The sequence below is a fragment of the Buteo buteo genome, chromosome Z (assembly GCF_964188355.1).
Source record: "Buteo buteo chromosome Z, bButBut1.hap1.1, whole genome shotgun sequence".
NCBI classification, from domain to species: Eukaryota; Metazoa; Chordata; class Aves; order Accipitriformes; family Accipitridae; genus Buteo; species Buteo buteo.
Window position 1 is genome coordinate 52,471,755 of NC_134204.1, and position 16,372 is coordinate 52,488,126.

Genomic DNA, 16,372 nt, shown 5'->3' on the forward strand with positions numbered 1-16,372 from the left:
CTGCTTGTATTCAGAAGACTTTTTATAAGAGAGAGTACTCTACGAATATTTTTCTTAGATAACACAGCTTTGTTTCACTGTTGTTTTCTAATTGTATTATAAAAAAGTAGGCAGAGTATCTTAAGTGCCACACTGAATCAGTGATTTGTGAATGGTAGTTGCTATAAATCACACAGAAAGTTGTCTTTGAAAAAAAAGTTGGCAGGAACTTAACTTCATGGAATTTCTGTGTGTACTGATTCATATTAAATGAAATTAAAGGCTTTCTTGAATCTAACTTGGATACTCTTCTCATTACTGAAAAAACAGTCTTAGGGCATTGGGAACAGTAACTTTTCACTGCATGGGGTAATATTAATGGTATATAAATGAACACTGCTTCCCTACTGCTCTCTCCCTCTGGCTGCCTACTCCCCAAGCAATAATTAAGCCGGAAATCATTAGATATTTTTGCATAGAGTTAAAGAAAAGTCTTATTTCAAAATTATCCTGCCAAATAAAAAAATAATGGCATTACATGCTGCTCTCTGACTTAAACTTGTATTATGCTGCTTTCATGATGGAACATTCCTGACGGGTCAAGGACCATAAGTGTCCTAAGTGATCTGACACTGAATGGTCAGTCCCTTTCCCCAAACTGATAGACAGCTGTAATATTATTACCTTTCCTTATTTCATTCTGTTTATAAAAAATTTGGATAGAACTGTAGAGACTTTGAAAGTGGCAGCAAGCCTGTAGCTGTGCTGCATTGAATTTTAGTTGTTTTGCGAATACTAATCTCTGTATTTTAAATTTCATAATACATCTTCATACTCATCGCAGTAAGTCTTAAGGGGGTTTTGAAAGTTCCATACTGTGTCTAGTGAAATTCTGACAAGTTTTACAGGTGAAACACTGAAAAGTGGAGATAAGTGTGATGCAAGTGGTGAAAGAGAAGTATTTCACACTGAAGAGGGGTGTGCTCAGAGATAGAATAAATGGGTTAAATATCTCTGTCTCAGATGTTTCCTGTTTATACTGCTGGAATATGCATGCTTGCAATGCAAACTCAAAGCCAACAACTCCTTTATATTAACATATATTTGCCATTTTTCTCTTTCATCAAGAGCTTATAAAAAAAAGAGCATCTTAAGATGCATATTTTATATGGAAATCATCTGATGCACATGGCTTTGGAGGGATTTTCTAAGCTTAAGTCAGCTATTTCATGAAGGAACACTGCATTCCTGCTGTACAATTTATAAATTAATTTACAGTGAGATACATTTCTAGCATGAACATGTTTTCTTTAACAGGTTAAGCAAGTTGTAGCCTATAATAAGGTAATAAATGTTATTCTCTGTAGGAAAACTGAGCAAAATAGATGAGTGCCACATCTAGTATTTTTATCTTCCCCCTGTCCTCCCCTATACAAAAGCAAGATAAACATACAGTAAAGTCATTTGAATTAAGATGTTTGACAAAACATTAATGTGAAAACATCATGTAGAGTTTGACATTTTGTTGGTAGCTGAGGACTTTGTTCTGAAGGAATTATGTGTGATCCTCCTTGACCTTGCATATCAGCTGAGCACTGAGTTAAAAATGCCCAATCTAGCACTCATGAGAGAGAGCATCTCAATAGCCAGGCACTGTAGAGAAGCATGAGGGCAGGAAACTACTATAATTATATAGAAGTCTACTGCAGTATAAAGATACAATTACTGTTTTCTCATTGTATTTAACACTCTGAATTTCTCTTTTCTTTATCTTGCTTCATTCTTGTGGTTTTACTGGAGTGGTGATATCAGCTGCTATGCAAATGTGGATGAGCTAAATATGTGTGAGAGGAGGTATTTGATTCTTCCATTTGCTTTGCCTTTATTCATTTAACTGTTTACCCAAAACGATCTGATTGTATCTAGGCACCAGGAGTGCTGTAAGTCAGCTCATTAAATCAGTGATTTGGGTAAACCCAGATCTCTTTGATATGTATATTGATGCTATTGGTTTTAACTGTGTATGCATTAACACAGTAAATCCTGTGAAATGTATGGTCTTGTTTATAGTTAAATTAGAACAAAACTGCACCTTCGGCCATTTTTTAGAATCAAGTCATTCATGGCACAACACTTGCTAGAAGTACACATTTATTCAACATATAAATGTTCTTATAAGTTTAATTTCTCATTCCATCCCATTATTTCCAAGATGTAATGAACTAAGTTTTAGAAGTAGACCTGATAAAGGTGAGTACAAATGATCAACATAATTACCCTGGGTTTTTTCCTGGTATTTCTGGTAGCATACACTGCAAAATACATGGGAAAATCATCATTATTAAGAACTGATCAGCAGTGACTTTACTTAGCCCCAACTTCCTATGGCAGTTTACAGCCAGATACCAAAAACTCCGCAAATCACCATTGGCTTTGTGGTGTTAAAGCCTACCTAAATGAAGAGATGAATAATTTCAGACCTGTAAGTGAAATGGAGGGCATAGCTGGAGGGAAAAAAGTCAAATTAGCAAAGGTGGTTGATGAAGAAAGGGATTTCATCAAGGGATCCATTCAGTTTGTAACTTCTGAATTTAGCTGTACCAGAGACAAGCTGCTCAGATCATCCTCTGGTAGCTGCAGGAGAGACTGAGGCAGCAGTCCTGCCTGCCAGACCAGAGGGGTGCACTCACTCTGCTCGCCAGATCACCGAGGGCAAGGATCCTGGGAGGGTTTAGAGGAGCATAACTGGGAGGAACAATGAGTGTTATTTTAGAGCTGGGAATAGCCGGTTCAGGCCAAAGACACAGCTGACTCATTGGTAACTACTGAGGATCAAACTTGGGAAGGGTTCTTGAAAGGAGTTAAAACTTTTCAGAGGCTTGTGTCAAATGGGAGTTATTTCTGAGCAGTCACCTGAGATTTAAAGTGCTTAAAGTGTGTTTGGTTGCACCTAAATACCAAAACATTTGGAAAGGGGAGTAAGGTACATTATAAAGAAGGGTTAGATTAAGTCTGACATTACTCAAATGAAAAGACTGGGGTTGAGGATGCAGTGGGGCATAAATAATTGAGATGTTGTGCACAGACTGTGGTCTCGTTAAGAATCCCTCCTGCTGGTGTGTGGCCTCTCCTCCCATTTCTACAATAAACCTGTAATATAAGGGGGGGTGGGGGGAGTGGATGCCATGATTTGCTCTGATATTAAAATGTCAATTTTGATTTCTTTTGGTTTTATTTCAAGGAAGAATGAATGGTCATTCTGTTATATGAAACTATATTGAATAAATCATTGTTCACTTGCACTAGGCAGCTGTCAGATCCCATGTCTCAAAATCCTCACACATATTTTTTGCTTTCAAGATGCGTATAAATTATGTAGTAGCATTTCACATGTTAAAAATGTCTACCTAGTTGGACTAAGAACAGCTCTGTGTTCTTAGGAAAGTAATGATTTTGCACCAAGAACAAGTTTTAGTATTTAGCATTTGACTGTTAGTTACTGTCTTTTTCACTTAGAAACTCCCAGACTTGAAAAAAATGTTGTTGTACATATTGTGAAGTCACTAATGCTCCTCTGTGCTGCCAACAGATGTCGATGAATGCACGTTAAACCCATGCTCTAATGGAGACTGTGTCAACACACCTGGTTCCTATTACTGCAAGTGCCACACAGGTTTCCAGAGAACTCCTACCAAACAAGCTTGCATTGGTAAGAAAATTTGCTTCACGTCTATTGACACTGCAGATATTCTGATGCCTTATGTCAGATCCCATTGGAGTTCCAAAAATACCTAGCAATGCAATTTCAGTAAATCCCAACAGTTGTTATATTAGTTGGAGCTCTAGTTCTGGGCTACTATTCTGTTTGTTCTGGTTTTGCCTTTTAGTATTTATCCATTACTCTGGAATATATGTCACTTGGCCAGGGAATTCCCCAGCTGGGAGTTCTACAAAAAAATCAGGAAATAGACTATTAGTACGACAGGTGTATATTTATGTATGTACACAGATGAATGTGTAAGTAGCTTTTTAAAGGTATTCATAAAGTAATTGCTGAGCATCACAAAACTTATTATTTATTTTACAGGTCTGTAAAATAATATTTTTCCTATCTCTGATGCAATGAGAATAAATTCTTCACCATCTTTGGAAAGTTTTTTCCAAGTAATATTTAAATAACATGCCAGTATTTTTCAAGGCAATATTTGTCACTATATACATTTTTATCTTACAGTAATTCTCTGATTGTGTGGTTTTGTTTTGTGTTTTTTTTTCCTTAGATATAGATGAGTGCATCCAGAATGGCGTTCTTTGTAAAAATGGCCGCTGTGTAAACACTGATGGAAGTTTCCAGTGTATTTGCAATGCTGGGTTTGAACTGACTACAGATGGAAAAAATTGTGTGGGTAAGAACTCTTCTAAATAATGGGGCAGGCATTAGCTTGGTGATTCTAGAAATTGTACTTCATACTACAATTAAGGATCATTAAGGATTACCTTTTTTGAAATAAGGTACGACCTGAGATGAACTTGTAGCCACTGCATTCAAATAGTTATTGTACAGAACTGCATGATTTCAAAGAAAACTTGAGATAATTTTTGTTTTTGAAGCTACATCTCTCCTCAAGAGTCCCAGGTAACTCAGTGCCAAGAATAACATTTTTCCCTAAAGCTTCATAGCAAGTGCTCCTTATATCAGCACTGCTGAAGAAATAACTGGTTTTAATTTTGACTATACTGTGTCAAAAAAAACTTCCTAGATAAACAAGCTCTTAATTCTATCAGGTGATTGAAGCTTTTTATCGTTTCGTGTAAGAAAGACAGATGCACCCTGTTCTTCCATACACAGTCTGCTGAAACACTCAAAGTAACTGATCATAATGGGAAAAAATTTGCTGCTTTGTCTATAGAGTGAAAACTCTTCAGATGCTTCATCAGAGTTATGAGTAGAATTTAATCTGCAAGTGAAGGAACATGTCTCATCAGTCCTGATCGTTTGTTTTTACTGTGTCATCTTCTGGAAGGTGTGGAACTGTAAGCAGTTTTCTTTGCAATGTTTTGCAGACCATGATGAGTGTACCACTAAAAACATGTGTTTAAATGGGATGTGCATAAATGAAGATGGAAGTTTTAAATGCATCTGCAAACCAGGATTTGTTCTGGCTCCCAATGGGCGTTATTGTACTGGTATGTAGAGCTGAGGAGTAACACATTAAGAAAATCTTGATTGAAAATGGCTTTTCCTGTACACTCATTCATGCAAGAATGGCAATCTCATCACGTGGATTCAATATCATACCAATACCTTGCTAACTTATTACAGTAGATTTCTCAAGCTGCCTAGAATAAAAATAGATCTTTAATTTGCAGAGAGAAATAACTGAATTATTTAATAGAATTGTGAAAGCTACAACAGATGATAAATTAGCTTTTGAAAACTCTTGGGGGGAAGTCTAAAAGGTTTAAAAGACTTTACATTGATGAACATACAGAAATATGTTTTCCACATCATTATTCTGGCAATTCAGCGTGCATAACACTTAAGACATCATATGTGCCACATAACATTACAAACTTTTTAAAGTGAGGTCATTGAAAACTTACATTAAACATTTTAAGAATACGTCTGATTTGGCTTCAGTTTAAGTAAACTAATGGAAGATACCTGTTGCTGCCAGTAGAACAAGGTTTGGGCTTGAGTAATTTCTAGTAAGTGCAAAATCATCTAAATTGTTAGTTTTCTGATTTGAAATTGAACCATTTCTGTTAACTGTGGTTTTCTTAGTGTACATGCAGCTGGGCTGTAGACTTAGATAGAAATTGATGATCACTGAAAAGTTCTTCAAAATTAAAATTTACCATCATATGGATTTTCTGTGATTAGTGCTTCCTTAACCACACCTCAAAGCAAAATTACAGTAACATGGGGTGAACAAAGGGGAATATTTATCATTAATTTTGCTTAATGTAGAATCTGAGGTGCCTCTAATCCTACAGTTTTTCTGTTTTCTTTTTTTTTTTTTAATATGCAGCTGGAATTTTGATTATTTAGTGTAATTCCAAGATGAGATTTTTATTAGAAACAAAACAAGGATATGTTGATGGTTCATCTGCTATCATAAAGTCTTTTGGTAATGTTCTAAAAATATTAATTTTAATCTTGCTTGAAAACAGCAAATAGATTGTTGAATTGTGTCGCCTCCTTATAGATATTGATGAATGTCAGACATCAGGAATTTGCATGAATGGTCATTGCATAAATACTGAAGGATCCTTTCGGTGCGAGTGTCCACCTGGCTTGGCTGTTGGAGTTGATGGTCGTGTGTGTGTAGGTAAGTGAGATTTTATTTTTCATTGAAAAGCAAGTGGAATTATCAGGTTATCAAATTAAAGAAATGCATCAAATTATTTGTCTTTTGTTCTGTTATTTGTTTGTGTTCATGTATGTGCATTTTTGTATAGATATATATACATATTTATATTCAGTTGCACATCATCCACTCCACATCACTAAAACACGTATATATCTTGGTTGTGACACTGATATTTTTGCATTCCCCTTTTAATTTCTTTCTCTAATCTGAAAACATTTTATTCTCCCTGTACCATAGTGTTAAAAAAGAAAAAGCTCTAGCAGGAGAAATAGTGAAAACTAGATAGATTTGTTTCTGTGAACTCAAATATCATTATTAAGAATTATTAGGAAGTCTTGCATTGTCCTATCCCATAAACCTAGTGTTAAAAGACAGGAATCTTAAATTCCTCTGTGGAATCAGAGTGGCACCACCTCTTGTTTACCTGTTATTCCTATAAATTAAACTTACAGTATTTACTCTTCCTGGCATCTCTTTTTGGTTTTGAGGCATACATTTTCTAGTCTGCTGATAAACAGTCTTTTGTCATACAATCTGAACTGCAGCATCTTATCCTCTCAAATCTTACTGGTTGACAGTTAAGAGATTCTTCACCCAACTCCACCAGGATCTCTAGCATAGTTTCAGGGAGCTCACTGGACAAAAATGAAGCATTTTCAACCTGATGAAGAATAAAAAAGGGTAGAGGACAAGAGGTATTCAGTCCCTTGTTTTCTACTGATTGCTGATGAAAAGGGTGGAGAATAATATACATTTTATAAAAATTACTGAGAGTGGTAGGACTACATGCACTAGGGACTGTGATACTGCAAAGTTCCTTAAACCAATTTAATCCACTGGAGATACAATCTTTCCCTTCTTCTGCATATCAGAACATCAGTTCTATATTCCCTAAGTTTCTTCTCTCCTAGCTCATGAATGTATCTATCATCATGCATATTGGTGACCCAAGGCTCAGTTAATGGATAGGCATGGCATTAAGCTTCAGCAGGCAAACATGCCTGGAATGGGGCCTCCTTGCCTGAAAAGCGCACCTCTGGCAGCATCACAGCAGATTTGCTTCACTTTTGGTACACGGCCTTGTGTGCTAGAGGCTGCTGGTTACTGGACTGCCATTGGAGCTGGTATTAGATCAGGCCAGCTGGTTATATCATGAAGCAGTAGAGGCAGAGAGGAAACTATCAGCTTAGCTCTGCAGTAGTTGTATATATGAATCAATACTATGGTTGGTCGTGCTGATGGATGCATATACATCTTATCTGCTATGTCTTATCTACATGTGTCCAGACAAAGGAAGGACAGACTTCATCACAGTGTTTGGAGGTTATCTTGCACCAAAGGGATGTGAGATACTACATCCTTGTGTTGCTATTATCAATTAATTTAAAATAAATTCTTAAATTGTGCAGAAGTTCATCATTCTTTAAAATAAAATCTAGTGCAAGCATTTCTATCAAGTGCCTGCACAAGCTGCTCCTTTCTGTTACCACTTCAGTTTAAAAAATGCACAATAAAAACTCAGAATGGCTTAAAAAATAGGCTAATAAAAGCCAAAAAGCATTCTCAGTCTCTCAGTTGGAACCCAAATATTTGTTGTTTTAAATAAATGAGACTTTTTAGTAAGCAAAACTGTACTAAAGATTGAACCAAAAAAAGCAAGGTTTGTTCTCTCCTATGTAGTAGCCAAGTTGTTTATTAAACATTTGGAGAAAAGGAAGGAAAAGATAAAACAATCTGAAAAGGCTTGGTATACTGTTTTTAATACAGGAATTTTACTGCTTAGTGGCAGCAGCAAAACACAGCAGATTTGAGTACAAGCTGTTCAGTACCTTTTTTGTGGTCCAAGTTTGCCTCATCTTTACCCCGTTAGTGACACAGCTGCAAAGAATCAATGCAGTGCTCAGTTTTCTGTGCTTTCATGTACCTAATGCAACTACAGTTCTAGCATGCTAGAACTAGCTAAAGGCTTCACAAGTTGGCCATCAGCTGTGAACACTATTTTTTATTTGAAAACGTTCAGCTCCATGTGTCACATAGGTTTAAGGTTTACCATAAATGCTTAAATTTTCAAAAGGAAATATCCTTAATATGACAAAAATCATAAGGCAGAATCATGATTTATTTGGAAAATTCTTTTTAAGAAGATGATGTAATTATTCCAGGCATAAAGTAATATAGGAAATTTCAAATATTGCATAACAAAAATATCCTCATACATGACCTTTAGAATAGAATTTCCAAGCCAATCTGCTGCTCAGAATTATGTGTATATGTATGTGTGTGTGTGTGTATATATACATACACATGCTGTGTTAACTACAGGAATTCTCTGTCTGGCTGTTCTGTCCCATATATTACATGAGCTAAATAATACTTCTCAGACATTGTGGCTGCTAGAAGAGTATTTGTAGTCTGAAGGTTAGAAAAATTACTGCCTTTTAAGAGTATTCCCACAAATTTGCTAGGCAATTAGCAAAAACATAAAATCAAAGAGCCTACAGTCAATTCTCTCTTACTTTGCACTGTATTTTACTTCTGAATAGTGCCATTGATTCTGGTGGGACTATTCATAGAATAAATTGCTTTTTTATTTAGTATTAATAAGTATGGCAGAGTCAATCACAAAATGTTATACCACTTCGGAAAAAAAATTACAGCAAGGGGGAACAAATGCTTGGAGAAGGAACAGTTAGATAAACACTCAGAGCCAAATGAGTATTTGCAGGCATTTCAGGTTTGGCTATACTTCTAACAGCAGCTCCATGCTCGGGATATCTCAGCTGGTTCTGTGTGTGTGTGCATTTGTGTATCACCTCAGAACTTGCACTGAGCTATGGCTATAGCTTTGCTCAATATTGTTTGTTCTCTGTTGAGACACTTTTAATTATAATTCAGTCTGCAGTTCACATCTCTGCCCAAAGCTATAGCCTTTGAGGACAAAACAGCTAAGTTTTATTTCACCCTGGTTATTTTGCAGAACCATACCTCAAAGTGCCTGTCATGAGCATTGCATGGTTTGACCTAGGGCACCTGGATTGGTGCAGTGACTTTCACTGTGAATAGGTCAACCACTGGTCCACCTGACCTTGACCACAAGTATGGTGGTGATAACAGTTGCGGATTTTGAAGTGCTACACCACAGCCTCTAGAAATGCTGTTCTTTGGGAATCAGTGAAGTTTCCTATAAGGAGGTACACAGTTACACCAGCACCAATGCTAAACTCTGATCCAGAGCAAGGATGAGAAGGACAGGCACTGCTTTGTCCACGGCTTAGTTGCTGCAGGCAGCTCACCAAGCTCAGGTTCCCCATGTCATGACAGTGCACCTTACTGATGAACCTGCACTGCTCCCCATGTATAGTTTGAATAGCCTTTGGATATGAATTTCAGAACACTGTAGAACTTATTTTATGCTCTGGATCAGAGACCCATCTTATTGGTCATGTCAGTCAGATTGATTTATATGACTAAATCAGCTGCAAGATTGGCAGTACGCACATGGTAAGTCCTACAGCTGTGTGGTTGTCCTGTAAATTTTTCTGCTGTCTTTTATGGCATGATTTTCGAGGTTGGAGACCTTCCAGGTATTATCTGTTTTCTCTGTATAATAAGGTAATTTGTCCTGGCCATGATTTCTAGTCCTCTCCCAGGACTGTCATTTCCATAGTGGCTTTTTAATCACAAACCTCCAGAAATTTCTTGTATTCTAGGCAGTAATTCTGCTTTCCCCACCACCTAGTCATGTGTAAGAACTGCTAAATTGCTGTTGCTAGCTAGGTGTTGGGACCTCTTTGATATCTTAATGCTAATCCAGCACTGGTGCCAGTTTATATGTAAACCTGTTAAGATAGCCATGTCATGTAAATGCTGGTCTGAACAATCTGCTGAAATTCCATTTTTTATCAGAATTTGTAAATAGTGTAGGAGTCTATGCTCCTCCTTTCGGAAATAAGTAACCTCCCATATTAGCAGCCCTGGGCTGCTGGTGAGTTATCCTACACGAGGAACAATTTTGGAAGTAAATAGAAGATCTGTGTGTCCAGGTTATGGTTGTAATACTTCTCAAAGGGAAAAATTTGTCACCACATGCTGATTCAAGCCATTCTGTGTTTCTTATTGAGATATATGTTGACAGATTTTCAAAGCAGCTCTGGTGTGGGGGTCATCTTGCTGAGTCCTTTGGAATACTTTTAAATTTGCTCACAGTATGCTACTTTAGGTGGTTTCAAAGTGCTCTGGAGAAAGCTCCAGGAGCTAACCATTTTAAGAATTGGCCTTGATGCCATCAGGATTACTGTAGCAGCGCAATGCAGATGTAGTCAGTGTAACCATTTTGTTGAACAAAATTTTTTTTTTTAGCTCTTGTTGGATAGTATGCATATATTTCACTCTCAGTCTAAGGAAATAAATTATTTCTTTGCTTGCCCTTTCTTAGATACTCACATGCGTAGCACATGCTATGGAAGCATCAAAAAAGGAGCGTGTGTCCGTCCTTTCCCTGGTGCTGTGACAAAGTCTGAATGTTGCTGTGCCAATCCAGACTATGGTTTTGGAGAGCCATGTCACCCCTGCCCTGCTAAAAACTCAGGTAAAATTTTGTGTTTCTTTGAATACTACAGTGAACATACAGACTTAAAAAAATCTTGTTCAGATCAGGTTATTCATGTATTTAATTTCTTAAAGAGAAGTGAATAGGGTATTTAATGGAATCATATGCTGATTCTGGAAATGGTTTCTCCTTTAAAGAAAAAATGGTATTTTATGTTGAGTGTGTTTTTATGCATTGTAACATTTGAGGTGAACCTAGTTCTGGAGCTGGCCAGACTGTGACAAAATTCAAGACAAAGGACATGAGTATGCTATGGATGAAGTAGGGTCCCTGAATTAAGTGTTAGCTATAAGGAATAATACTTTAAAGAGAATAAGCAGAGTTCTCTGATGACTCTGTAAGTTTCCTAGTCAAATCAATACAGTTTAAAAGAGCAGCCCATATTAATTTTAGAAAGCTGTATTTCATTTTATAAGAATCAGTTCTCCAAATAAACCTGGGGATTGATTAAAAGAAAATCTCTTGAATATACAGCTGAGATCATCTATCTTGGACAGTATTTCCATTCAGTGTCATTTTCTGACATAGCAGAAAACTTTAGAAGAAATGAAGTAAAACTGGCATTATGGCTGAAAGCAGTAACTTCAGGAGACAGTTCTGTCAAGACTATAATGAAATTACTTGAATGTTTAATTCTTGTTATCATATTTCATTTTTATATATATGTGAAAGTTCAGGGTGGAATACTACTAGCCATATTTAGCTATATTGTCTATAAGTAGTTATTTCATGTGAACATTGGCATTTTATTAGTTACATTGTAGAAAAATTGTTTTGAAAAATGATCAGGTGGATTTGATTGAGGATTAAAGAAGGTAAAACACTGGAAATAACATTTTCTTTTTTCCCCAATATCTCTTTGCTTCAATTGAGTAGCTGAATTCCATGGCCTGTGTAGCAGTGGAATAGGTATTACTGTGGATGGACGAGGTATGTTGCACATTTTCTTTAATGTATGTGATTCAAGGTTAAAAAAAATATACTCAGAATTATATTTTTCTTTAACATACTACGGTGGAGTTTTTTGCCTCAAGATTAATATCTTGATTTTAGTATTTTCATTATCTAAGTACAATAATTAAATGTTGTCTAAAGAAAAGGCCAGAATTCATTCTCTACAGCATTGGATTTTGCCTGACCCTAACAAGAAAAAAAAGTCATCCTTTTTAAAGATCTGACCTATAATTTTTTTTTTTTTTTAGAATAGGCATAAGACAGTTCTCCCTCATTTGGGGAATGACAGCAACCACTTGCATTTGCAGTTGATTTTCAGTCAGCTGGGATAGTAATAGAGCAGATTTTCACTCCAGATCCAGTGTTCTCTACATGGACTGTGTCCATGGAGGGATCATTTCTCTGGTGAGTTAGAGTTGGAAGAGAGCTTACTAAAAAAGACCCCCCTAAAAAAAGTCCTGAAAGTAAGCACTTGCATTTAGTACAAGGAACTGTAAAGATCCAGCTGCTTTTTCTAGTACCACAGAGAGAGGGATTTTAAAAGTAATAGCTGAGCCAGGCCTGAAGTAGGGGCAACGCATGCTGCAGCTGCCAAATAAGTAGAGTGGGTTGAAGGAATGGTGGAACACACTATTGTGATTTATGGCTAGATAGTTCCCTGATGAGTTAATAAAGTTGCAGCCAAATTAAAGCAGATACTGTACATTTAGTATTTACAGGCATTTAATTTGTATAGCTTTTATCCTTGTCAGCATTAAAGCTTCTATTCAGTTCAGCAGGAACAGAGTGAGACCCTCTGATTATTATACTTAGAAACAGCCTACATAACTTTTTAAAGTAGTACTATAATAAAAGAAATTATGGTTCTGTTCAGTACTGTAAGTGTATATGCATAGCTTTTTCTTCTCTATGAGCTCATTGCTTAACATGTTACCAAACTTACAAGTAATTTGAAATCCATAGTCTGTAAATTCTCTCCGTTTTCTTTTCAGTGAATTATGCAAGGTCCATTTGAAGAATCTCTAAATCTCATGGGGAAATAATGGTAGTGTACCCTAATGTTGTTGTATATACAGCATCCTACCATGAGAATTTGCATGTAGTCTGATAGGGAGGTTATATGTCCTTTTGGATACATGGAAAGTACAATTTCTCACTAAAACATAAAACCAGTTGTGGTCTCTACCAACTGCATGATAAAGACTATAATCTCTTGGGGGTTCACGTCTCAACTAAAGTCCCTTTTTGTTTAGGTTTCTAAAGAAAACCATAGTATTTTCTGTACATCTTGTGCAGCGACCTTGCAGACAATTTTCTTGCTTATACCAAGGTACTTTGTTTACTAATTTCATTTGCTAAAGGAGAGGAATACTGCTGCCACATTCAATCCCTAATAAAAATTGTTGTGTTCCTCATGCATTCTCATTGTCAAGAGTGGGAATACACTTTATCAGTGAAGCTTTTGTCATAAAGACTTTATCTGACTTTTAGTTGATGTATAGATTGTTAATTAGACTGCAGTCCATCATCACATCCCTACTTCTGTCATTCAGCTTGTGATTAACAAGCACAAAACCTTCATGTCTTCATGTGGGAGAAATCTGGATATAGGTGAGGACAAAGATTTTGCCGTCTGGTTCATTATACAAAGTAACAGGAAAGGCTGGACCTTGTGAAATCATTAATTTGATAAGGAGAGAGAGAGTCATGAAATTGTGTGGCTTGTCCCCAAGACACAAAAAAGTTTAGTAAGCTACAGAAAACTTTTTGCTCAAAAGAAAATATAAAGCTGAAATATTACACTAATTCATATTTTCTTATGAAATTTTCAGATGTCTAATAGCTTTGAGTTTAATCCAGGGTTAGCATGATTTTTCCAAATGCATGTCTGAGTATATGTAAATCATCATCTAAACTGCAGTATGGTTAAAGAGGAAATGTCCTTTATAAAAAGTTGAGCAGTACAAGTATAAAACAAGGTTTTTGTGAAGTCACAGCTAGGCCAGCACCCCTACTGTTCTTTCCAGGGTTTGGAAAGGGAACTATTTAAAGTAATGGGCTTACCGTATGGGAAGAAATAATTAGTATTGAAAAACCCTCTTTTTCTCAGAGGCAAAAAATATTAAAACTAGCCTGTTCCTGTTCTTGTAGTTCATATGAATATTTTTGAATTTTCCAACTACAGTAGAAATTCTATATGGGACTGTAAATTCAGGGAGTATATCTCAATTCATCATCCTGTTCTGTCAATCTGAGAAAAATTGTAAATTTCCAACAAATGCTATAATTCCTGTAATGCTGTGGTATTCACCTATGCATTAGTTCTGTATTAGGAAAAGTAATTGTGTCACCTAATAATATATGACTTCTTACCTAGATCCTTAAACGACAGGCACTGAGTGCACAGGCTAGATATTTTGCATCAAGGTATTCCTACTGTCGTGGTTTAACCCCATCCAGCAGCTAAGCACCATGCAGCCACTCTATCACTCCCCTCCTCAACGGGACAGGGGAGAGAAAATACAACAAAAGCCTTGTGGGTTGAGATAAGGACAGGGAGAGATCACTCAACCAATTACTGTCACGGGCAAAAGAGACTCAGCTTGGGGAAAGTTAACTTAATTTATTGCCAATCAAACCAGAGTAGAGTAATGAGAAATAAACCCAAATCTTAAAACACCTTCCCCCCACCCGTCCCTTCTTCCCAGGCACAGCTTTGCTGCTGAATTCTCTACCTACCCCCCCCAACAGTGCAGGGGAATGGGGGTTATGGTCGGTTCATCACGCTTTGTGTCTGCTGCTCCTTCGTCTTCAGGGACAGGACTCCTCACTCTTCCCCTGCTCCAGCGTGGGGTCCCTCCCACGGGAGACAATTCTCCATGAACTTCTCCAACATGAGTCCTTCCCACAGGCTGCAGTTCTTCATGAGCTGCTCCAGCGTGGGTCCCTTCCATGGGGTGCAGTCCTTCAGGAGCACGCTGCTCCAGCGTGGGTCACCTGTGGGGTCACAAGTCCTGCCAGAAAACCTGCTCTGTGGGCTCCTCTCTCCATGGATCCGGAGGTCCTGCCAGGAGCCTGCTCCAGTGTGGGCTTCCCATGGGGTACCAGCCTCCTTCAGGCACCCACCTGCTCTGGCGTGGTGTCCTCCCCGGGCTGCAGGTGGAGATCTGCTCCACCATGGACCTCTGTGGACTGCAGGGCGACAGCCTGCCTCACTATGGTCTTCCCCACGGGCTGCAGGGGAATCTCTGCTCCGGCACCTGGAGCATCTCCTCCCCTTCCTTCTTCACTGACCTTGCTGTCTGCAGGGCTGTTTCTCTCACGTATTCTCACTCCTCTCTTTTGGCTGCTGTTCCACAGCAGGTTTTTTTTCCCCCTTCTTAAATCTGTTCTCCCAGAGGCACTACCACCATCGCTGATGGGCTTGGCCTTGACCAGCAGCAGGTCCATCCTGGCGCCGGCTGACATTGGCTCTGTCAGACATAGGGGAAGCTTTTAGCACCTTCTCACAGAAGCCACCCCTGTTGCCCCTGCTGCTGCGAAAACCTCGTCACACAAACCCAAAACATAGTTCCCTATTGATTTAATTTGGAAAGGATATCTGGAGGTCATACAACCTAACCTTCTGCTCAGAGCAGGGGTAATTTCAAAGTTGAATCACGTTTCTCAAGGCCTTGCCCAGTGGAGTTTGGAAAACTCCAAGGATGGAGTTCCCATAGCATCTCTGCTGAACCACTCTCATGAGGAAGAATTATTTTCCTGGTGTTCAGTTAAAATTTCCCATGTTGTGACTTGCAATTGTTGTCTCTTGCCCTGTCATTGCGTACCTCAAAGAAGAGTCTGGTTCCATCTTCTCTGTAACCACCTATTAAGATCAGAGAACTGCTATTAGATGTCCCTCTCATCTTCCCTCTTGCTGGTTAAACAAGTCCAGTTCCCTCAGCCTCTTTTCATACCGATCCTGCTAGGGGACTTCAGTCACCCTGACATCTGCTGGAAAAGCAGCACAGCAAGCCGTATGTAGTCCAGGAGACTCTTGGAGCGCACCGAGGATAATTTCTTAATCCAGGTCATAGCCTAACCAGAGGAGAAGCATTACTGGATCTGTTGCTTAGCAACACAAATGAACTAATTAGTGAGGTCAAGACTGATGGTAGCCTGGGCTGAGTGATCGCGCCCTGGTGGAACTCATGGTCTTGAGGGATATGGGCCAAGTCAAGACTAAAGCCAGGACCCTGAAATTTAGAAGAGCAACTTTCAGTTGTTTGAGAAATCAGTGGATAGGACCCCCTGGGAAACTGTCCTTAAGGATAAAGGAGAATAACGGAGCTGGCAGCTTTTTAAGGACATTTTCCTTAGATCACAAGAGCTCTTGATTTCCACGTGGAAGAAGTCAGGCAGGAAGGCAGGAGACCAGCATGGCTGAGTAAGGACCTCCTGGTCAAACTAAAGTGTA

At 38.1% G+C, this 16,372-nt stretch overlaps 1 protein-coding gene across 1 annotated transcript in view; it reads left to right on the top strand.

Moving 5' to 3' along the window:
* The window catches only part of FBN2 (fibrillin 2), a 173,808-nt gene that overhangs the window by 71,574 nt on the left and 85,862 nt on the right, over positions 1 to 16,372 (top strand). The window contains exons 12-17 of the mRNA XM_075019653.1: positions 3,569 to 3,688; positions 4,260 to 4,385; positions 5,044 to 5,166; positions 6,189 to 6,311; positions 10,789 to 10,941; positions 11,839 to 11,892. Coding sequence (XP_074875754.1) covers positions 3,569 to 3,688; positions 4,260 to 4,385; positions 5,044 to 5,166; positions 6,189 to 6,311; positions 10,789 to 10,941; positions 11,839 to 11,892 — 699 coding nt within the window. The remainder of the gene's footprint in view (positions 1 to 3,568; positions 3,689 to 4,259; positions 4,386 to 5,043; positions 5,167 to 6,188; positions 6,312 to 10,788; positions 10,942 to 11,838; positions 11,893 to 16,372) is intronic.